General features: G+C 50.8%; 1 protein-coding gene across 6 annotated transcripts; it reads left to right on the top strand.

The window, feature by feature from the left end:
* Window positions 1-47: 47 nt before the first annotated feature.
* On the top strand, window positions 48-21934 carry Elmod3 (ELMO domain containing 3). 6 transcript variants are annotated; one of them, XM_026414103.2, is made up of 12 exons: window positions 48-128; window positions 859-1138; window positions 4512-4589; window positions 5135-5204; window positions 9314-9382; window positions 10429-10520; window positions 12199-12322; window positions 12517-12639; window positions 16958-17088; window positions 20189-20265; window positions 20501-20628; window positions 21061-21934. In XM_026414103.2, exons 2-12 carry the CDS (start codon window positions 1085-1087, stop codon window positions 21258-21260), a joined length of 1146 nt encoding a protein of 381 aa, XP_026269888.2. In that variant the 5' UTR covers window positions 48-128; window positions 859-1084; the 3' UTR covers window positions 21261-21934. The 6 variants fall into 6 exon arrangements, with proteins under 6 accessions (XP_026269888.2, XP_026269893.2, XP_026269894.2 ...); XM_026414104.2 differs by lacking the exon at window positions 48-128 and adding an exon at window positions 156-687 and having other exon boundaries at window positions 20192-20265; XM_026414105.2 differs by lacking the exon at window positions 48-128 and adding an exon at window positions 156-687 and having other exon boundaries at window positions 12202-12322.
* Window positions 21935-22729: the final 795 nt, after the last annotated feature.

Genomic DNA, 22729 nt, shown 5'->3' on the forward strand with positions numbered 1-22729 from the left:
TCCGGCCCCCGGTACAGGTCTGGCCGCGCGCCGAGCTCGCCGCTTGCCCGGAAGGGCGGCTCACAGCCGTAGCGGCGTGCGCCTGCGCGGAGCAGACCGAGGGCGCCGCTTGGGGCGCGCGGACCCCGGTGAGCGGGCGGCGCTGAAAGGAGGCCGGGCCGCGGGGCCGCGCACGGCCGGGAGGCGCGCACCCTGACCGAGGCCAGGGCCCGCCGCCCGCGAGCAGAAGCCGAGCCCGACCAGACGGGCTGGCCGAGGGCGCCGTGAGCCGCCTGCCAGGGCCCTCCGTGGCGCACGGCAGGGCGACCCGCCCCGGGTACCGCCGCCTGCAGGCCAGGGAGCGAATCCGCCCCGCGGCGCGGGCCTAGGGGACTAGCCGAGTTCCTAGGGCCCGTGCGATGGGCGTCCGCGACGTCCAGTCACGCCTGAGGTCGGCGCCGTGAGGTGACCTCGGTGGTGCAGGGCGTGCCGCAGTTGGCCGTGGCTGCTTTGGACAGTCCACCTCCCCGGGGGCTGGACCAGGCTTTGTCAGCCCCGACGCGACCTGTGCTGGGAACGAGGCAAAGCTGAGGCTCAGAGCCGGGGCTGCCCGCGCTCCGCTCCCGGGTTAGCTGGCCCGGTCCCCAGAGCCGCAGGTCCTGAAGTCACCCCAGCCCAGAGCCGTGTCGCCGCCCTCCGCGCGCAGAGGTCTGTCCCCGCCTCTCCACCGGTGGCCCGGGTCGTAGGAGGCTGCCTCTGGCCACGGCGGCTCATTTATTCAGAATAAATTCACATCTGCTTAAAGATTTTAAGTCTCTTTTTTTCTCAGTAGAGGCATAACTGAACCAAGAGGCTAGCTTTCTCTTCTGTGTTTTGCAGAGCCGAGGCGTCATAGCCTCAGAGACTTCTTCAGGACTCACAGAAACCAGCGATGCCCTGGTGATGGCACAGTGGGACTGTTTTCTTCCTCCCGGTCTGAATGAGCGCAGGGAGGTGGGCCAAGGTAGAACTGGCGGACCTCTGGCTGTCCTGTAGCATCATCAGACCTCCGGGAACCCCTTTTTGAGCCCAAGACAAAGGTCGCGTGAACAAATGATTTTGAGTCATGAATGAAAAATTTTGCTCTTTCTATAATGAAAAAGAATTAAAAGACGGGCAGGTAAGCATGCCTTTGGGGAAAGAAGATGTCGGTTACAGATATGTTGTTAATAATAATAAGAAGACAAGATATCAAAAGAATGTGAAGTTTGAGAAATACTTAGGAAAAAGAATCTCATAGCTTTTTTGTCCTGTTAAAGGAGATCCTGGGCTGGGGTGTTGATCAGTGACAGAGTGCTAAACTAGTATGCAGGAGGCCCAGGGTTCCCTCTCCAGAAAAGGAGATTCTGTTCACCTCTGCATCATCTGCCTTTCCTGAAAACTTGATTTCTAAGTGGCTTATGAAAGTTTATTTTTGTTTGCTTGGGTTGGGAGAAAATTTCATTGAGAAATCACCCAAGAAGTCCTGCAGCTCATCAGTATGACATACCTTACAGTCCTCCTCCCTATCAAACACCACTTGCCTGATTATCCTCAGGCCTCTTGGTTCACTGTGCTGTATCTTTCTTGGGCTTGACATCGAATCCTGCATTCTGTACCTTTCTTCCACCTTACCTCCAGAAGAAATGGTCTTCAATTTAGCTTGTGGGATTCAGTGGCCAGAACAAGGACACAGTTTTGCTTTGAAAATCTAGGAAAGTTTCCCCACTGTAGGAAGACAGATGACCTGTTCTTCCAGAAAGAGGTCTCTGGACATAGAGATACCTAAAGTGTAGAGGGGAAAGGACAGGGTGAACCCTGGGTATGTAGACTCTTGCAGGGAGTTGTTTAGCATCATGAATCACAAAATTTTTTTGAAGCAAGATTTCTTTTTTTTTTTAATCTTTCTTTATTTAAGTGAAGCAAAATTTGAAGAAAAAAATTTAGTTACATATTTCATACCTTTGTGCTGTGTTAAGAGGTGTGGGATCAGACACAATGGCGCACACCTATAATCCCAGCAACTCAAGAGGCTCAGGCAGGAGGGTCGTAAGTTCAAGGATAGCCTCATCCACTTAGTAAGGTCTTGTTTCAAAAAGAGCTGGAGATGTAGCTCAGTGGCTAAGCATCCCTGGATTCAGTCCCTAATTCAAAAAAAAAAAAAAAAAAAAAGGAGGGCAGGGGTGGCAGGGAAGCATCAAAGAAACGTAAGAGAAGATTCCTGTATGGGCCTTTTACTGGGAACTTTGTGTTCTGTGCAAGGGCCAGAGGAGAAGTGAGGCACCATTGTAGCCCCAGTTGGTGAAGCAGGCCACTGAGGAAGTAGAACCCAGCTGGAGGGGATACCGAAGGCAGAGGTGGGGTACATTCTGCACAAAAACCAGTCGGATCAAGGGTCAAAGGTCAGGAGAGCAACTGCTGCAAGTGTGTTGGCTGGGTTGCTCTGGACAGTGACACATTGGACACAGGCCAGTTTTGAGGGGAGGGGGTTCTAGTCAGCCGTGATATGCCTGGGTTGCCTTTTTTTTTTTTTTTTTAATTAAAGGCATAGGGCTGGGGTTGTGGCTTGCCTGCCATGTGTGAGGCACTGGGTTCAGTTCTCAGCACCACATAGAAATAAATAAAAGGCCACTGATAACTAATAAAATATCTTTAAAAAAATAAAAATAAAGGCATAGACACGAGTTTATTTAGGAAGATAGATAAACATTCAAGGGAGAATGCATGGTGTCTCAAGGGTGAGAAGCCTGGGCTGTCATTCTTGCTTCCAGGACATAAAGAAGTCAAAGCTGTGTATAAGAAGTGTTAGTTACCAAAAAAAAAAAAAAAAAAAAAAAAAAAAATTTTTTTTTAAAGAGAGGGGGAGAGAGAGAGAATTTTAATATTTATTTTTTAGTTTTTGGTGGACACAACATCTTTGTATGTGGTGCTGAGGATCGAACCCGGGCCGCACGCATGCCAGGCAAGCACGCTACGGCTTGAGCCACATCCCCAGCCCAGTTACCAAAAATTAACAGGAGGGTAAGAGTAACAGGATAATTTAGGATTTCAGGGCCTTGACATAACTGTTGATTTCTTTGTTAATTGTTTTCTTTTAATTACTGTTTTTTCTTTAATTTAGAGAAAACATTCATGTGGTTCGAATCTAAATATTACAGGGGATATACATATAGTGAAAACTAGCTTCCATCTTTGTCCCCCACTACTTGGTTTTCCTGCTTGTATGGATCTATCTGCCTCCTGGGGTGTAACTCAGGACATAGTCATTCAGAGGTGCTTATGGGTTTATGAAGACAGTGGCGAGGTGACCTGCACACACTGCTCTGCCTTTCCTTGAGAAGCCATGGAGATGGCCACACCAGGCATCCTCCTCCTTCTTCTCAGCCTTGCATGTGTCACTGGATTCCTGGGCAGTAGGTGTCTTAATCAGTGCATTGGTGGACTCTGAGGGTCCTTCAGGCCCTTGCTGTTATGAACGGTGCTGCAATGAGTGACACTGTCAAGGTACATGTTGTTTTGCACAGGGATGAGTGTCTGGTGCGTGAGGCACTAGAATGCAGGTGCCAAGCCGAGGTGTGTGGTGTGTGGTCTGATCAGTGTCATCGACTCCCCTGTGTAGGCACTCTAGCCAACAGTCTTAGCAGACTTTTTTGTTGGCTGGTTGTTAGTTCGTTTTGAGGGCAGTGGCTGGGCTAGAAACTGAACCTAGGGCCTTCCACATGCTATGCAAGGGCTGTGTCGCTGAGCTCCAGCTCTCACACTCTGACCTTTGATAATCTGACAACTGCAGCATTATCTCTAGAGTTTTAGTTGGCATTTTTCTCATGCGGAAATTTGAACATTTGTTCATGTTTAAGGATGACACGTTTCCTTTTGTGTAAAATGTCCAAATCCTTTGCCTTTTTCAGCTGAGTTTAGTTTTGAGGGTTGTTTTGTTTTGTTTTGTTATTGTTTTTTGATTTTTTTTTTTAATACCAAGGATTAAACTCAGAGGCACTCAATCATTGAGCCACATCACCAGCCCTATTTTGTATTTTGCTTAGCACCTTGCTGTTGCTGAGGCTGGCTTTGAACTCAAATCTTTCTGCCTTAGCCTCACAAGCTGGTGGGATTACAGGTGTGCACCACAGCACCTAGCCACTGCTGCCACCGCCGCTGTCGCCATCGTCGTCGTCATCTTCTTCTTCTTCTCCTCCTCCTCTTCCTTCTTCTCCTCCTCCTCCCCCTCCTCCTCCCTCCCTCCCTCCCTCCCTTCCTCCTCCTCCTCCTCCTCCTCCTTCTTCTTCATGCTATTGGGGCTCAAACCTGGACCTTGCCCACAGTAGGCAAGAGCTCTTCCACCACACTATCTCCCCAGCCTGCAGTTTTTCTTCACACCATATTAAATAGAAGTTCTTCATGACAGTTCCCTGGAGTTCATGTCTTTTATGATTCTTGGTAAAGGTGCAGCATTTAAACTGTGGTCCTTGGGGAACTGTTATGTCCTAGGAGATTGACCCTGGCCTGTCTCACAGGTTAAAAGAGTATCTCCTGGGCGTTCTGCGGCTCATGACAAGAATGGTGGTGCTCTCGTGGACTTCAGAGGAATTCCTGTACGTATCACCCACGCTCATTGCCTCCTGCCAGCACAGGCCTTTGCTCCATGCTGCTTTATAGGCCAGTGCTGTGCTGGGCACTGGGGACATGGGCTGGCATAGGTTCTGCCCTCCAGAGGCTCACAGTGGGGGTGGGGGTGCAGATAAACCACATTACTTCTGTCTAGTAAGGTAGCTGTTGTAGGAAGCAGAGTGTAAGGCAGTGCAGTACAAAGGCACTCTGTGGTCTCAAGGTGTTGTGTGAGTGTCTGTTCATTCACTGTCAAAGAACACATGCACTTGTCCCCACATTGCCCAGCTTCCACATTGTAATTGGAGCTTTCCAGGCACTCCTTTAAAATAAACTTTGGGGCTATGGGAGCTCAATCCCTAGCATGCACCCCCTACCCCCCAAAACAAAAAAAACTTAATCCACCTATCGGTGGATCACCAGAGCCTCTGGCCTCCAGTTTCAAGGATATTCAGTGCAAGTGGGTGGGAAATATTTGTGTGTATGGGGCACATGGATTCTGCCCTCTCTCTAAAGGTGATCTGCCCCACAGATCTCAGCGTTGAAGACTCATAATGTTCTCCGGGCCCTGACAGCAGAAACTAATGGATGGGAGCCAGGTGGTAAGGACTTCTCGGGGCCCTGGAGTCGGGATGGAGCCTAAGCCAGACCTTGTATGGATCTATTATTTATCATTGGAATTTCTTATATTCTTTATCCTTCAGAATTTTGTGGATTTATGTTCCTCAAGGATAATTAGAATCAACACTGGATCAGGAGTGAGTTTCTCTGCTACTAGTTCACTGTGTGCCTCTGAGAAAATCATGTAATCTCTGTCTAGAGTAGAAATATTGATCTCTCTCATCCTCAAAGGGATAGTACAAAGATGAGTCCACATTTGTGAAAAGGCGTTGGAGTAGTCTCCTGTTTTATCTGTACTCTATAAAGTTCATTCAACTTGCTGATTTATTATGGAGAGAGATCCTCACTAGCTCAGAAGCAGCCATTGTAGAGTCATATGTCTGGTTTAAATTCTGGCTCTCTCACCTATATAACCTGGAGGAAATCACTTAACCTTTCTAATCCTTTCCTCTAATGGAGGTGGGGGTGGGCGGTGGCTCAGTGGTAGAGCCTAATTTGCAAGAGGCCCAGCACTGCAGAAAAGAAAGAAAAAATGAACAGATTGTGTAAGAATATGTATGATGGGAGTTTTGTAAGGATTAAGTGAGATAATGTAGATAAAGTGCTTTATACAAAAAAATATGGATTGGTAAGTACTCATTGGTATGTATTGTTAACTTTAAATCTTACACACTAAAATATAACCTCCAGAAATATGGATCTTTTATAAATATTGTAATGTAGAAAAATTATTTGGGCATCTACAAAGTTCTCTTAATAGAATATCATCCATACTGTATGGTGATAAACCCAACATTAGTAAATAACTTTTACCTTAAATGCCAAATATTTTATACTTAAATTTTTTGTGCCAGATACTTTTTATCATATTTTAAAAGTTTTTCATATTGTTCTTAGCTAATTTCAATTAAACAGGATGACTAAATCAACAATTTTGTTTCACTTATGAATACATGGAAGAGAGGCAAAATTAAGCAGACACTTCAAAAGGAAAAGCACCTGTACTAATCTAAGCTGAACCAATTCCCTAAAGGTCTGCTCTTTGCCCTGTGGTCTTCTGTTAGTCAGGATTTTCTCTGGAAGCAGGAGGGTTTCTAAGAGGACAGGAAAAGCTCTTAAGTGGTTTGGTTGTTGTCTCCAGTTTGTAGGTGCTGGCCAGGTATCTCTAGTGGTTTCAGTGCGTGTTTTTGGTTTTCCCCCAGGGTTGGGACGGAACCTAGGGCTTCACCCGTGCCAGCCAGGAGCTCTACCAGTGAGCTGCATCCCAGCCCTTGACACTGCTAGCCAAAAGCTAGTACTTCCTGTTGTCTAACCTGTGGTGACAGCAAATCCTTACCCCTTTGCTGCTGAGCTCTCTACTCCTTGCACACAGGCTTTGGTGAAGCATTTATGGGTGAGGGAACACGGGGTGAAAGATTGATGTCAGTGCTTGGAGGTGAAGGTCTGAGGGTGAAGAATCACAGCCACAGGAAGGTGGAGATAAAGGTGGGGACATTCGCTTAGATCATAGACATTCCTTGTGTTGTTCCACTTCTCCCTTTCTGGCCAGTCACTTTGTCCCTTATTTGATCTCCCAGGGGCCCTGCATGCTAAAGGCAATTTTTGTTTTGTTTTTTTCCTAATTAGGTATATATGACAGCAAAATGCATTTTGATTCATTGTACACAATATTAGCACAACTTTTCATTTCTCTGGTTGTACACGATGTAGCGTTGCACCATATGTGTAGTCACACATGTACCTAGGGTAATAATGTCCATCTCATTCCACCATCTTTCCTGCCCCCATGCCTCCTCACCTCCTCCCCTCCCCTTTGCCCAATCACAGTTCCTCTATTTTTCCCATGCCCAGCCCCCATTATGGATCAGCATCCACTTATCAGAACATTCATCCTTTGGTTTTTTAGGATTGGCTTATTTCCCTTAGCATGATATTCTCCAACTCCATCCATTTACCTGAAAATATCATAATTTTATTCTCTTTTAACGCTGAGTAATATTCCATTGTGTATATATATCACAGTTTCTTTACCCATTCTTCTATTGAAGGGCATCTAGTTTGTTTCCACAGTTTAGCTATTGTGAATTAAGCTGCTATGAACATTGATATAGCTGCGTTACTATAGTATGTGGATTTTAAGTCCTTTGGATATAAACCAAGGAGTGGGATAGCTGGGTCAAATGGTGGTTGCATTCCAAGTTTTCCAAGGAATCCCCATAACTGCTTTCAAGATTGGTTGCACCAATTTGCAGTCCCATCAGCAATGTATGAGTGTGCCTTCCCCCCCACATCCCCATCAAATTTATTGTTGTTTGTATTCTTTTTTTTTTAAAGCTTTCAAGACATGTTACCATTTCTTTTTTTTTTAAGAGAGAAATAATTTTTTGATATTTATTATTTTAGTTTTCAGCAGACACAACATCTTTGTTTGTATGTGGTGCTGAGGATCGAACCCGGGCCCCGCACACATGCCAGGCGAGCGCGCTACCGCTTGAGCCACATCCCTAGCCCCCTGTTGTTTGTATTCTTGATAGCTATGAAGGCAAGTTTTATTTTCTTGACCATCCAAGGTCAAGTATTTGTGTGAAGTTGTCTACCTTGGAAGCCCTCAGTCTCAGTGTCTGCTGCCTCAGACTGGAGGTGGCAAAGACAGGGTTTTCTTGAGGTCCCCACAGGCGGGCCCATCTCACCTGCTGTCACTGCCCACAGTCGGCTGTGCCTGAGCACGTGTCTGTGTCAGTAGTAATAGCTAGTGTTTACTGACCCCTAACCTTTGGGCTGCAGCACTCTCCAGTGGCTGCAGAAGAGATACAATTAACTAAGTAACTCATCCAAGAAGCACAGCCAGTGGGCCACGGGGGTCTCACCTTTACACCTTGTCTGGCTGTCAGGTGTGCTTTCAGCCACTCTGTTGCTTCTCTGCCACTGTCTCTTCTCACTCTCAATTAGCATTTGGTGGCATTTAACCTGCAAGTATACTTATTTCTTTATCTATGTTTCATTACTGTCATGAAATAGCTGAGGCTGTTGCAGCTCTGTTGCAAGGTTGAGGATGCCTCTGGTGATCGCCTTGCTGGCAGGCCCAAGGTGGTGTGGGACATCTCAAGGGAGGAGATCGGGATCACACCTGTGTGTCTCCTCTGGCCTCTCTTATAAAGCCCCCAGTATTCAATCTTGGGCTCCACCATGATGTCCTTATTTAATCCCAGTCACCTCCTGAGGATCCCAACTCTGAGTAGGAGAGTCAGACTGTGTCCCCACTCTTAACCACTCACAGTAGAATTGAATCTCAACACTGGAAGGGTTCTACTCAAGAACATGCTTAAGCCACGTCCAAACCTAGTACTCTCCAGATAGTTCCTCACCCCATGAGGGCCTCACCGACACCATGAGGCAGGAGGAGCCATCCTAGCCTACCTGTGGTCCTTGCTGTTGTTAGTGAAGTCTCCATCCTTCATGTTGTTGGTTGATGTCACACCTAGAAACACTTGTGAGAGAAGGTGCCCCAGCAGTTTGGGCTAGAGTGGCAGCTGTGGTTTGGAGAGAAGACTGTGCAGTGGCTGCTGCCCTTTTGCTCCTGCTTTCCACTGTCATGGAAGTTCATTGGGCATTTGCAGAGCCCCTGCCATGCGTGTGGCACTGTGCTGGGGTCTGGCGAACCCTGCTCTGTGTTTCACTGCCCAGTGGGAGACAGCTAGGACACCATGGCGAGCATCAGGTCTCCTAGTCCAGACCTGAGGTCAGAGGAGCTGTCAGGGAGGGAGGCGCAGGAGCCCACCTACAGTGAGAGGAGCTAACCAGCAGGGATCTGAGCTTCCTGGCTAGCAGTCTGGGAGGATCCAAGGGTGGAGAAAGCAGAGCGAGTTGAGGTCCCAGCTGGTCCCCAAGCAGCAAGGGGGCAAGGCTCTGGACTGTGAGGGACTTGCGTGTGTCCCGCAGAGGGAGGACTGTCTGTGGGGGTGGTGGCCTGGAAAGGCAGCTGGAGGACACCAGTGCTGCCTTCCAAAAGCCCAATCTGGCAGGCCTTGGGAGCCGGCAGCCATGGCAGACAAGCTGGCCCTGTCTTAGGAGTGCTCCCTTTGTCTTGCAGTAGTGAGTGCAGAGGTGCTCCAAGCCCAGGAGGAGTGGGAGGCCGTGGACACCATCCACCCTGAGGCAGGTAAGCGAGGGCACCTGGTAGTTCTGGGGCTCTGGGATTAGGAGACGATTCCTGAGTGTTCTCATTTTAGCAGTATGACATAGAATAAAATCTCTTTCCAAACCCAAGGATGGTGATGTTCTACCTCCAGGGGAATGGAGATGAACACCAGGGCTGCCAGCACTGCCTGCCATCCACCTAGCCCTGAGGGAGGCAAGGAGGACCCTGGGTAGGGGCAGCCTCTGCAGGGTGTAGCGGATAGAGGCAGGCAGCAGGGGACCCCACACAGGATGGTCAGGTCATTCACTATTCAAGAGGGCTGTGGGGACGGGGTAAAGCCATCTATGAGAGTGCTCGGAGGTCTGGGAACAAATGACCCCATGTCTCTTTCTGAGAGGTCCAGATACAGGTGTGGGAGGATCGAGCTAGAACCTGGACCTAGCCTGAGCTCCATCAAGCTCCTGGAGAGACTCGACAGGGAATAGCATTAGCCATCGCCTCTAGGGAGAATGGTAAACTAATTCCCTGCAGGCTGTAACAGGATAGGAGAAGGGCCTGCACGGTGTGGGAAGGACAGAGTAGAAATCAGAAATGCCCCTGAGCAAATCTGGAGCACACTCCCTTGAGGGTACCCACTCCAGGCAGTGACTTGCTCCCTCAAAGATGGGTAGAATTTGGGGACCCTTGCAGGTCACCTCTCTCTCTACTCAGTGCAGAGGGCAGCTAGCAACTCTGAACAGTCCAGTCCAGCAGGTAAAGCCAGCTCCTTGAAAGAGGAAGGCAGGGACTGGGGATGTGGCTCAAGTGGTAGAGCGCTCACCTGGCATGCGCGAGGCACTGGGTTTGATCCTCAGCACCACATAAAAATAAAGATATTTTATTTATTTTAGTTCTAAAACTAAAAAATAAAATAAAATAAAGAAAGGAAGGCTATGGCTGTGGGTGTCTGATGTTCAACTGGAAGCCAGTGCTTGGCTCCGAAGTGACAACCAGGAGGCTCTAGGTAAAGGTTTGCGGACAGAATGACGACTGTTACAAGTACTCAAGTATCCTCCCTTTTGCCACAGAGAGCTGGGGCTGCTCAGACCAGCCTGGACAGCTCATCTCCTTTGGGGAGGCCCTGCAGCACCTCCAGACTCTGGACCTCTCTTCCTTCAAGGTAACAGGGAGGGTTGGGCTCTCAAGAAGGCTCCTGCTTCCCAGGAGCCGAGTTCCCCTCCCTCCAGGATAGGGCCCTGGGGCAGCAAGTTGGAAGCTTCCATGTGAGGGCCTCATCTCACCTAGGGAACACTGGAGCACAGGATCCCAAGTGACCAAGGCCCATGACTCATCAGGGCACTGGTAGCTTTGTGGGACTGTGCTTGTGGAGTTCCTGTGGCCCTGTCCTTCAGGGGCCTGTGCAGCTGTCCTCTGCTTTTCCCTCTTAGTGATGGGAAGTGGGAACCAAGGACCAGGAAGCGCCTTGGGGAGGCAACACAGCTGTCCAAGGAGCTGAGTGAGTCATAGCCAATGGAGGCAAGCTCCCTGAAGGATTCAGGAGCCACTTAGGAATCTTAAGTGTGGAAGGCCATCCTTGAACGTGATTTGAGTTACCTCCCTGGCTGGGCGAGAGGCGCTTAGGCACATCTTGTGTCCAGAGCTTTCCCCATCCTTCTCAGGTCCAAGGGCTTGTCTGTGTGGAGGCGTGCCTGGCCACCCAGTCATCACCCCTGACCTTGGGACACTGCCCCCACCTTAATCTTCATTGGATGGGATTTTTCCCAGAATTTTTTGTTCCCCAATACAAGTCCACTCCCTGGCATGTTCTCACTCTCTCGCTAGCCTCTTCAGTAAACCTCACTACCACAATAGGTGGCTGGAGGCTGAAGCTAGGAAAAGCTGTCCTGGAGCTGGTTTAAAGGTAATTAGAGTCTGTCTCTTTAATTAAAAACTCCCTAGTGATTTCTCATATTCTGAACTTTCATCTATGAAGCCTGTGCTGGCCGCCGGCTAAACTTAAGAAATATGTGGGGTTAGAAAAGGAGGGAGTATGGGGGAATCCAGGCTGGGCTTTCTGGGACATCCTGAGTGTTTAGCAGTCAGTTGAGAAGAAGGCAGGTGCAGATCGTCAGCATGGAACCTGACTCAGGAGCTGTGGTGGTCACTAGAGTCCAGAGAGTCAGAAGCTACCGATTGGAGTATCCCCAGGCCGGGGCTGGAGGTGGGCTCAATGGTAGAGCATTTGTCTTTGCCTTGCGTGTGTGAGGCTCTGAGCTCCATACCCAGCCCCTCAAACAAAAGAAAAAAGAATGTTCTAAGGCTAGCAGCAGTGGTCCTGACCACAAGGAGCCAGCACAACTGAGCTTAGGAGGCGCTGGTCATGGCCAGGGCTGCAGCCACACCTCAGAGGCTTCTCACGCCAGTGAGTCCCCATTAAGCCCCTCCCCACTGGCCCGCATCCTGGAAGTCGAGTTGTAATTCACCTTGTGAGAGAGGGAGATGGACATGTAAAGGGTAGGGGCAGCCCTGCTGGGAACCCTGGCCACCTTTTTGTCTGACTACATGGGGATTCCTCAGAGCTGGGCATCCCAGGAGTCACTGGAAGAGCTAGTGCTGGAAAATTCCGAAGGACCAAGTGCACAGAACTGGCAGGGAATGCCAACTTCAGGGCACCTCTTTCTCCCTGCAGAGAAGCTGGAAGAGCCGCTGGGAGGCTGGAGGGTTCTTGGCAGTCTCTGCCTTCTTTCACTCCCAGAGGCAGATGCTAGCTGGGAAGCCAACTGACCCCAGATGATGGTCAGTTCTATAAGGCAGGCTAAGCTGGCCCTCGGCCCATTACATGTAATCTTTCTCCCCAGAAGAGAATACAGCCAACTGTTCGAAGGACTGGGCTCGCCGCCCTCCGGCACTGCCTCTTCGGACCTCCAAAGCTCCACCAGGGCCTTAGGGAAGAGAGGGACTTGGTCCTGACCATTGCCCAGTGTGAGTGTTGGGACTGCCACAGGGCACACACTGTCTGGGTGCTGGGCTAGAGCACTGTGCCACTCATCCAAGGCCAGGCCAGGGCTCTTGCATGCACCTGAGGGCAGGTGGGAGCTGGAGCTGAGAGGAGGGTGTCTTGAGCACCCAGTCCTCCCACGGGATAGTCTGCAAAACATTGGTGCTTTGGGGGGCAGGTGGCCTGGACAGCCAAGACCCAGTGCATGGCCGTGTGCTCCAGACTATCTACAAGAAGCTGACTGGCTCCAAGCTGGACTGCGCCCTCCGGGGAGACCACTGGGAGGACCTGGGCTTCCAGGGTAAGGAGACATGCACTTTCCCCTTGCTTGCCCCTGGTCCCAGGGCCAGGGAAGAGGCTGCGCCAGCAGTGTGAGGCAGGATGGGAGAGACACCTCAAGGGCACAGCAAAGGCAGAGGCCGAGGACAGGAGGGGAAAGACCCCAGGCAACCCTCAGAAGCGACAGGACCCGGAATAGGATTGATTTGGGTTCTGTGCTCTTTTTCTAGTGAAAATCTTTTTTTTTTTTTTTTTTAAAGAGAGAGTGAGAGAGGAGAGAGAGAGAGAGAGAATTTTTTTTTTTTAATATTTATTTTTTAGTTCTCTGCGGACACAACATCTTTGTTGGTATGTGGTGCTGAGGATCGAACCCGGGCCGCACGCATGCCAGGCGAGCACGCTACCGCTTGAGCCACATCCCCAGCCCCCATCTAGTGAAAATCTTATTATATATTTTTAAAATTAAAGGAAGATGATCTCACTTGTTTGGGGTGATACTTTTGTGGCATGTTTGGGAATCACTGGGTCAGTCTTGAAGCAGGATGTGAAGCTTTATTTACTGGTGGGCCAAGGGGCAGCAACTAAGTTGCCTCTGCATATCTTGACCCCTTGCAGAAAGTAGGACATCTCTTTTATAACCCAAAATCATGAGCTACCAGTAAGTCAAAACATAGCAAAGTAGGAAGTGCACTTCAGGGTATAGTAGTACACTGCTCAAGAAAAATGGGAATTAAAAAGAGAACTTAATATGTTGTATAAGAATAACAGCATGTGCTTAGCAGGAGATGGGTTACGTAGCAGAGTTTCACATGGGAGAAGCAGGGTAAAGTGGAGTTTGTTTGGTCAAGGCACATATAGTTTGACCCATAACAATACTTTTTTTTCAAAATCATATCAGGTTATATTTGTATGGAATAGCAAATGACCTTAATTAGAAAAGGCTTTACGTATGCACACTTGGTTATAATCTGGTGGTAGTGGCAGTGTGTTTAAACCTGTTTAGCTTAGTTGTCCTTCCTGCGTATTGAGAACCACACCAGACAGTTGATTGCTTCCACCATCAAACATGATGTCAAAAACTCTGGAGGGAGGGCTGGGACACAGCTTGGTGGTGGAGCACTCGCCCAGAGTATGGTGGCCCTGGGTTCCCTTCCCAACACAAAAATAAGCCACAGGGGCCTTGGCATCCCACCCATACACCTGCTTGCTCCTCGCCTTGTTCTTCCCTCCTCGTATTCCAGGACTGCCTCTCCTAGTCTCCTGGGAAGAAAGTTTAGAGATTCCCTTCACCTGAGAATGCCTCCATCTCCCCTCCTCGGAGGTCTGTGGGTACCAACGTTAGCCTGTTTCTCCTTCAGCTCTTGAAGGCGCACTGCTTCCCTCTGGCCTTGTGGTGTCTGGTGAGAAGTCCACAGTCCACGGGCGCTTGACTTCCTCCCCTATGACTAAGAAGTGTGGTTCTGTCCGTGCTTCCTAGATCTTTTGTCTGTTTTTTTTTTTTTTTTTTTTAATAACGGGGATTAAACCCAGGAGTCACTTCCCCATTCCATTTTTTATTTTGAGACAGAGTCTTGCTAAGTTGCTTAGGGCCTTGCTGAATTTCTGAGGCTGGCCTTGAAATTACAGTCCTCTTGTCTTGGCCTGGGATTACAGGTAGGCGCCCATCATGCCTAGCTTTTGTCTTTAGATTTCAGGATTTTGACCAGAACATGCTTGGGGTTAGCTCAACTGCTTGAATCTGTCTGTTTTATGTCCTTTGTGAAATTTGGTAAATTTCCACCCATGATTACTTTGAATACTTCTTCAGACTTTGCCTTCTCTTGTGCTCAGGCCATAAAGTTAGACCTTTGCTGCTGTTGGGTTTTGTGGTTGTGGGCATTGAACCCAGGGCCTCGCACTGCTAGGCTTCTGTTGTACCACTGAGCCACATCCCCAGCACTTTCTGCTCATTCTTTAGATCTTTGTTATAACCTAGTAGATCTCCCAGGCTTCATTCATTTCTGCTCTTTCCCCTGTACTCTTGCTCAGATGGGGTAATTTTATTTGTTCCACCTTCATAGTCACTGATCTCTCATTCTTTATCTCCAATGTTTAGATTTATTTGATGTATTTTTTCATTTCTAAAGTTTCCATTTGTTTTTTTCTTATTAGTATTTCTTCAGTGGAACTAGAGGTGTAGCTCAGTGGTGGGGTACGAGCTTAATGTGCACAAAGCCCTGGCTTCCATCCCCAGCATTGAAAAGAGAAAAGGCAAGGTGTATTCATTCATAATGGCTCTTGAGAGGCAGAGCTGCTGTGGTAGTTTTCTGCTGTTGCTATGACAAATCTCCAGTTTAGTAGCTTGGAATAACACAGCATGTTCACTGTCCTCTGATTCTGCAGTCCAGAGGTCCCACGCAGATCAAGGCTTCATGGGCAGCCCTCCTTTTTGGAGGCTCTAAGGGAAAATCCACTTCTTGTCTTTCCTGTTTTCCAGAGGCCTCCTGCATTCCTTCTTCTCAAAGCCAGAAACAGCTCCTGTGAGCCACCCTCTCTCTGGCCCTGTGCTTGTGCCTCCCCTTCTGCTCTTAGGGCCCTTTCTTACCACACTGGGCCCTCCCTGAGAGCCCAGGAGAGTCACCTGCTCTGCTGATGAGCATCTTAATCTCTTTCCCATGCAGTGTATTCGGAGGCACTGGAGATGGAGGTGTGAGGCGTTCTTCTGTCTACAATGGCTGCTCTGAAAGCCTGCCAGGTCACCCCAGCTCTGTGTCACCTTAGCATTGTGTCTATTGAGGGTCATTTCTCATGCACACTGAGGATGAGAAATGAGATCATCCTGTTCTCAGCTTTGTATGTGGTTTTCTGTTACATCTTGGACATTTTGAGTATTGTGTGAAGACACTCCGTATCTCATTTATATCTCCCATTCTAGCAGGCCTCCTCGGATGCCATGTCAGTGGGGAAAGGAGGGCTGTCACCTCACTGGGTAAAGCCCAAGTGTCCCTTTGGGCCTCTGGACAAAACTGGCTGGGAGGGGCAGGAGTATTTCATAGCTACTTTCACATGACCTCCACTGACGTGCAGAGAGGACAGGGTTGCTCCTTACCACTGGGAAGAATAAAAGTGCCTCGTTACAGACAGGTCAGGGCAGAAGTTCAGGCCCCTGTGGGGCCTTTGCTGAGGAGTGGGAGTGGGGACATGTTTCTCTGTCCTGTTTGGCTGGATAGGATGGTTATTATCTAAAGTGTTATGTCTTGGCTAGGCATGGAGGCACATGCCTGTAATCCCAGCAGCTTGGGAGGCTGAGGCAGGAGGATTATAAATTCAAGAGCAGCCTCAGCAATTTAGCAAGGCCTTAAAAGCTTAATGTGATGTTATCTCAAAATAAAACATAAAAAGTGCTGGGGATGTGGCTCAGGGGTTGAGCACTCCTGGGTTCAGTCTCTAGTACCAAAAATATAAATAAATAAAAATAAAATGTTCTTTCTTGCTAGGCTGCTTCTCTCCTGGCCCTTTGGCCAGAATAGCAGGCTTTCTTGGGTCTTTCTCTATTTGTGCTACCGTAATCTGTTTTCTGTTGCTGTAATGAAATACCTTCTTTAAAAATGGAAGTGGATCTGGCTCGTGAATATATTGGCTGGGAAGGTCAAGAGCGTGGCATCCCGTCTGCTGGGCCTCTGGCTGGGGCCGTCCTTCTGTGACAAAACGTGGCAGAGGACAGCACATGGCCTAACAGAGAAGCCCATCCCCTGAGTCGCTCCTCTTCACGTGAAGCTGCCAGTCCCTTCGTGGAGGCCCCACCCTGGTGGCCTCATCGCAGCCTGGTTACCTCTCAAAGGCCCTACCACCCAAAGCCATCAATATATGAATTGGGGGTTAAGTTTCTAGCACATGAAATTTGGGGCATACATTCAAGGCTTCGCATGCTCCCCTTGGCATTTCTGGGTTGCCACTCTTCTCCAGCTTTTGGATGAAATGTATTAGGCAAAAAGAAACCCAAAAACTTCACCACAATGTCGTTCCAGGATTCAGAGCACTGGCCCGGCGGAGGCGCCTGGCTGTTGCAGCTGCTCTTGGTGGAATCACAGGGAGGATGTGTTACTCATCTTCCTGGGACCAGAAGTTCAGATGTGTCTTGTAAAGGCTCTTAAGTGCCTCCAGAGGGCCATGCAGACAAGAGAAAACTGCTGTCGGAGGTGGTCCCCAGGACGCCGGGGGACAGGCCTGGGTGGTCCTGGAGAGCCAGCGGAAAGGGGCTGGTATAGGGCAGCTCCCCAAGCAAATCCCTAGAGGTCAGGGGGCCAGGGCTTGGTTGAGCCCACTCACCGTCATGTCGAATTTTCTCATGGCTATTGTAGGAGCGAATCCAGCCACAGACCTTCGAGGGGCAGGCTTCCTTGCCCTCCTGCATCTGCTGTACCTGGTGATGGATGCAAAGACCTTGCTGATGGCCCAGGAGATTTTCCGCCTGTCTCGTCACCACATTCAGGTGGGCTTTGGTGGGAAGCCAGAGGAGAGGGCTCTGGAGCAAGGAACTGAGCAGGCGGGAGGACTTCCCTGGTTGAGACTGATGCTAAGGCTCTCGGACAGTGAGTCAGACCCTGTCATACGATGTGTTGGAGTCTGAACTCCACCACTCATTAGATGTGGTCTCCAGCAAGTTCTTAGCAGTGTGGAGCCTTGGTCTCCTCATTCGATGATGGGGATCCCAGCAACTGGATCTGGCTCCTTGAGAAAATTAAATGGGACTGCACACAGAGCACCAGACACACACGGGAAGGCTGTTCACCCTCTACGCCTTGAGGAGACCCTTGCTCAGGGTTGGTGGTTTCTCCTGACCCTAAAGGCAAGGAGTCAGCCCTCAGCTAACCCTGTACTCGCCATCAGGGTCCTGCTCTCTGTCCAGTCCTGCCTTCTGGGCTTAGGGCTGATGGTTTCCTAAGCAGTGAAAGGAGGTAGTCCCTCCATTTTAGGGGACGAGTTTGACCTGCTTCCTTCCCTCGTCTAGCCCAGGTTCCTATGAGCTGGGGCTCACTCACCGCTGCATGGAGGTCGTTCACATCCCATGTTAGTCACTTCTCGTGGAGCTTGGGATGCCTCAGGAGCAAGACAGGATCCCCTGCAGAGCTGGCATGATGTAGGCTTAGTGCCCAGGTCCATTAGAGCATGAGAGGCAGCAAGTGCTAAGAAGGCACAGTGGGGTGGGTCAGAGAGGAGGAGGAGCTGGTGACAGGATCCCACAAGAGGTGAGCCAAGATGTCACCAAGCCTTGAAGAAGGTTGGGGAAGGACACTCCAGGCAGAGGGAGAATGGCAAGGAAACCAGTGGGAGTGGGAGGGACACAGGAATGCAGCAAGACTTGGCCCAGAGGTGGCAGCCAGATTCCACAGGCCTGCCAGCCACAGGAGGGGCTCCAGGTTTTCCCTTGAGTCAGATGAGGAGCGGCTGCAGGGTTTGAGCAGCTGTTCTTACTGTTAAATTAAGGTGAAGGGTAGTGTTCAGGGAGGGCTTTCTTCAGGTCCAGGCTGGCGGTGATCGGGGGCTGGGGCTGGGGGTCTCTAGAGGAGATACTGATTATACAGAAGTCAGTGTGGGCGTAAGAGTGCAGAGCAGCTGTGTTGAGGGTCGATCAGGGTTAGGGCTAAGAAAGCAGACAGTGGGGTTGTTCAGTACATGCAGCTGAAAAGGAGAACAGGGCTGGGGTTCTATTTTCCACACGTATTTTTAAAGGTCCCTCAGACTTGGAAGTGGCAGTGTTAGTAAGTAGTTGGATATATGAGTGTGGAATTAGGGAGAGGGCTGTGGGCTAGACCTGTGGCTCCAGAGATGCCCTTCATCAGCCTTCCCGGGACTTGTTAGAATTGGACCTTCTGCGCCCTCCCCAGACCTCAGGAATCAGAAACTCTTGAGGGGGCAGGACACCATGTGCAGGACACCGTGTGCGAGGGATCCTGGGAACCTCCAATGTCAGGGGTGAGGCAGCCTAAGCCACTGCAGCATGAAGTGGGCAGCGCGGGCTGAAAGCAGGACGGGAGCCCAGGGGTGGGTGCCACTCTGGAAGCCAAGTGGAGCAGGCCTGAGCCACCTGGGCGGATGGTGCCGACTACGGAGAGGAGCATCTGCAGTGTCTGGGTTTGTCCCCGGGGACCTTGATGTGAGCATTTTCAATGAGGGTTAGACACAAAAGACCTTTATTTAGATTGGGTGTAAGAGGGAATTGGAGGGATAAATTGGAGATGGTAAATTAGACAACTTTTTCAAGGAATTTTGTCACAAAAGGGAGCAAACAAGGCATGGTAGTGGGAAGGATACTTTTCAGTAGTTTTTATTTCACATAATTCCAAGTACTTGCAATTTTCAAGTGGGCAATATCATCTGATGAGGTGGCAATCAAAGCTGGGGGCTGTGGGAGGAGCATGTACAGGGGTCTGCAGAGCAGAGGTGCCTCCCCTCCACAGTCAGTGAGTGTGGGAATACGTGCTGTTAACATGCAGCAGCGGGGCTGGGGATGTGGCTCAAGTGGTAGCGCGCTCGCCTGGCATGCGTGCCACCCGGGTTCGATCCTCAGCACCACATACAAACAAAGATGTTATATCCACCAAAAACTAAAAAAATAAATATTAAAAATTAAAAAAAAAAAAAAAACATGCAGCAGCGGCATGCTGGAGTAGGAAGCACGGAGCACTACTGTTCTGCCAGGGACGTGGTGGCAGGATTTAGGGAGTTGAGGAAGGATGAGAGGTGTGGACCAACCAAGGCTTAGCAGAGGCTCGTGGGGCTGGGGTCCAGGAAACCAGTTGTGACCTGAGGGTCTGGGGAGAAGTGTATAGTCACCGCAAGCAGAGGTGCGAAGAAGATGAGCTTGGCCTCAATACATTCAGGATATATAGGTGGCCAGGTACGGTGATGCACACCTGTGATTTCCCACAGTTCAGGAGGCTGAGGCAGGAAGACCTCAAGTTCAAGGCCAGTCTCAGAATTTTAGCAAGACACTGTCTCAAATTCTCAAAAAGGGCTGGGAATATAGCTTAGTGGTAATGTGCCGCCCGGTTCTATCCTCAGTACAATAAGTAAATAAATAACGAGGTAGGGCAGCAAAGCTGTGTTGGAATGAAGGGAGCTGTTGGGACCCCACACACCCTTAGCCGTCGGGTCACATTGTCTTAAAGAGGCCAAGTCTAAATAATGCACTTTAATTTTTATTTTGAAATAATTTTAGACTTAGAAATTGAAAAAGTAACCCAGAGTTCCCATATATCTTTCTCTTACCATCCGCTAGAAATAACCTTGTGTAGTCCTAGAACCATTATCAAAACTAAGAAAGTATTAGCTGAACTACAGCCTTTGTTCAGTGTTCTTTCTGTGTGTGCTGTGCTGGGGTCGCAGCCTGGGCCTCATGCTGGCCAGGCAAATGCTCTGCCACTGAGCACACCCCAGCTGCGGAGCACATAACCTCAGTGTTCTCACCTGTAAGATGGGACGACAGCATGAGCAGCCACCTCTGCCTCTGACTGGCTCTGGCCAAGCTGAGCTCAGGGTAAAACAGGGTGAGGCTGGGCAGCCACTGACCCGCTGCCCCTCCATTCCAGCAGTTTCCTTTCTGTTTGATGTCTGTGAACGTCACCCGCATCGCCATCCAGGCCTTGAGGGAGGAGTGTCTCTCCAGGTGAGGCCCAGCTGCAGCTGGTTAGTGTGACCCCTGCTAGTCCTGGAGAGCCTGGGCAGAGTCCCTGTGCACCAGTCTCCAGCCACCCCTGCTCCCCGACTTGACCCAGGAGCAGAGCCTCCTGGAGAGCAGTGGAATCTCTGGGTTTGGCTGGCTCCTCTAGGGCTCCCTGGAGGGAAGGAGGGAGGGTGCCCGGGTGTCTGTGGCTTAACTGGCCACCTCCCTGGTCTCGTAGGGAGTGTAACCGGCAGCAAAATGTCATTGCCGTGGTGAACAGCTTCTATGCTGCCACTTTCCTCCGCCTCGCCCACGTCTGGAGGACCCAGCAGAAGACCATCTCAGACTCAGGCTTTGTTCTCAAAGGTGTGCTCTTTGTCCTGGGGAGCTGCAGCCCCTGAACCATGTCTCAGGTCCAGAGACCCTGGTGGTTTCTGCTCCAGGCTGCAGCTCCCTCTCCTGCCCCCATGCAGCAGCCACCCTCCAGGGCCTGCTGCTCTGAGTTCTATGCTACCACTCCCTTCCTTCCTGGCCATATGCCTCTGGGGGTCACATTTTCTGAATCAAACATGGGAACCAAGGGTCCAGCAGGGGACTGACTCTTGAGAGCTAAGACCAGCTGGATAAGGCAGCACATGGGCCTGGGCTCTCTTGTTACTCTCCGTCCTAGGTGGTCTTTCATGTTGGCCTCCCTGGCCCAGGGGTTAGGAATGCTCACTGGAGCTGCTAGGCTCAACGCCCTGGCTGTTGGGTACCCAGAGCTCCTTGAGCTTTCTTTTCCCCAATCCTCTCCTCCAGATTTGGAAGCGTTGGCCAAGAAGAGCCCACGGCGGCTGCTCAAGACCCTGGAGAGCTACCTGGCCCGGGCATCAAAGGGACAGGCCTCCTTGTTGGCACAGAAGTACCCTGGACCACAAGCCTCTCGCACCTCAGATCTCACCTTCACAGGTGTGTGTGACCTGCAGCCCCACTCCTCTGAGGGTGCAGGGCTGATCTGAGCCTCCCAGAGACCAGCTGATAGAAAGACTCCCAGCCTGGGCCACCAGGCTTCCAAGGACACATGGCAAACCACGTCTAGAGCCCCCTGGCCAGGCCAGGTGCTTTCCTGCCTCAGCAAATGAGGTGAGAAGCTCTTGGACCTGGGTACCCTCACCAGTGCGAGATGTTCCAGGCGACTAGACCTGACTGCTCCCTGCAGACCTGCCTCCGGAGCAAGCAGAGTCCTGCCGTCCCACCCGTGCTCCCGCCCCCAGGGCTGCATCCCAGCATTCGTGGCAGTGGGTGGTGCAAGGCGCAGCAGCCCATCTGGGCGTGCCACGCCCCTCCACAGCATAGGAGCTTGCCAGGTGGAGACAGCTGGAGCTCTGGCTCCCTGGCAGCATTGGGTCCTACCTCTGGGTCAAATCCCAGGGGGAGGAGCAGCGATGACAGCCAGCAGGAGGCAGCACTGGCAGCTGGTGCTGCTCCTCCCCAGGCCTCCCCTCCCCTCAGTTTGTGGTCTAGAGATGGGCATTGGGCTGGTGGCCCCGGCTGCCCCATCCCAGCTGCCCACCAGCTAGGGGCTTGTCCTGGGAGACTACGCTTCCTCATGATTGTTTTCTGTCCTGAGTGAGGAAGGAGGTAGTTGCTCACACACCAGCACTTCTAGAATAAAGCAGTTGCTCCAGTTGGAGGGTCTGGTCCCCACCGTATCCTTCCAGGACCCATCTTGCAGGGCCTTCCTGTGCCTTGTCCCAGGTCCCAGTTAGAGCCCTGCAGGTGGAAGCTCGTGGCCCAAGAAGGAGCAGCTGTCTATGCCCTGGCCAGACTCGGCACTGAGCTCCTGCCAGGCCCATCTTCACTGGCTGCAGGTGCGAGCTCTGGCCAGTGGACACGGTGGCCCTGGGTCCTATCAGGGTAGACTGGCATGGTGTCCTGCATTTGCTTCTGGACAAGCCTGGCTCTGTTGCTCCCCTCACAGCTCCAGGCCAGGCACCCAAGCTGGGGGTGGGGGCAGGTGAGAGCCCCCTCCATGCCTCCATCCTTCCTCCAGGCCTAATAACTGCAGGTGGGACCCATTCCAGAGGTGAGGATGACAGATGGCCTTCTAGGTGCAGAAGGGTACTCCCCCAAGTGCAGCTGGTGACAAGCCCTGCCGTCTGCCTCATGTCACCTTTGCTGGACTTAAACAAGGCTTTGTTCTGTGAATTCCTGCAGCAGCGCCCTCAGACCAGCAGAGGGGGATGCAGGCATAGTGGGCTTGGAGGGGAGGAGAGCTGCACCTGGGTCACGTTGCCGGAGCCTTAGTCAGGTGTCCTCCCTCCCTCCTGTCACCTGAAGGCCCACTAGGAACATGGGCTCCACCGTGGGGGCTAGGCTGCATGCCAGGGCTCTGGCTGAAGGGGAACAACTGTCCCCTCAGGAGCAGCAGTGGTCTTTCCTCTCCCTCATGGCCTGCTTGAGGCTCCTCAGACCAGAGTGCTCATGG

Source organism: Urocitellus parryii, chromosome 12 (genome assembly GCF_045843805.1).
Source record: "Urocitellus parryii isolate mUroPar1 chromosome 12, mUroPar1.hap1, whole genome shotgun sequence".
NCBI lineage: Eukaryota > Metazoa > Chordata > Mammalia > Rodentia > Sciuridae > Urocitellus > Urocitellus parryii.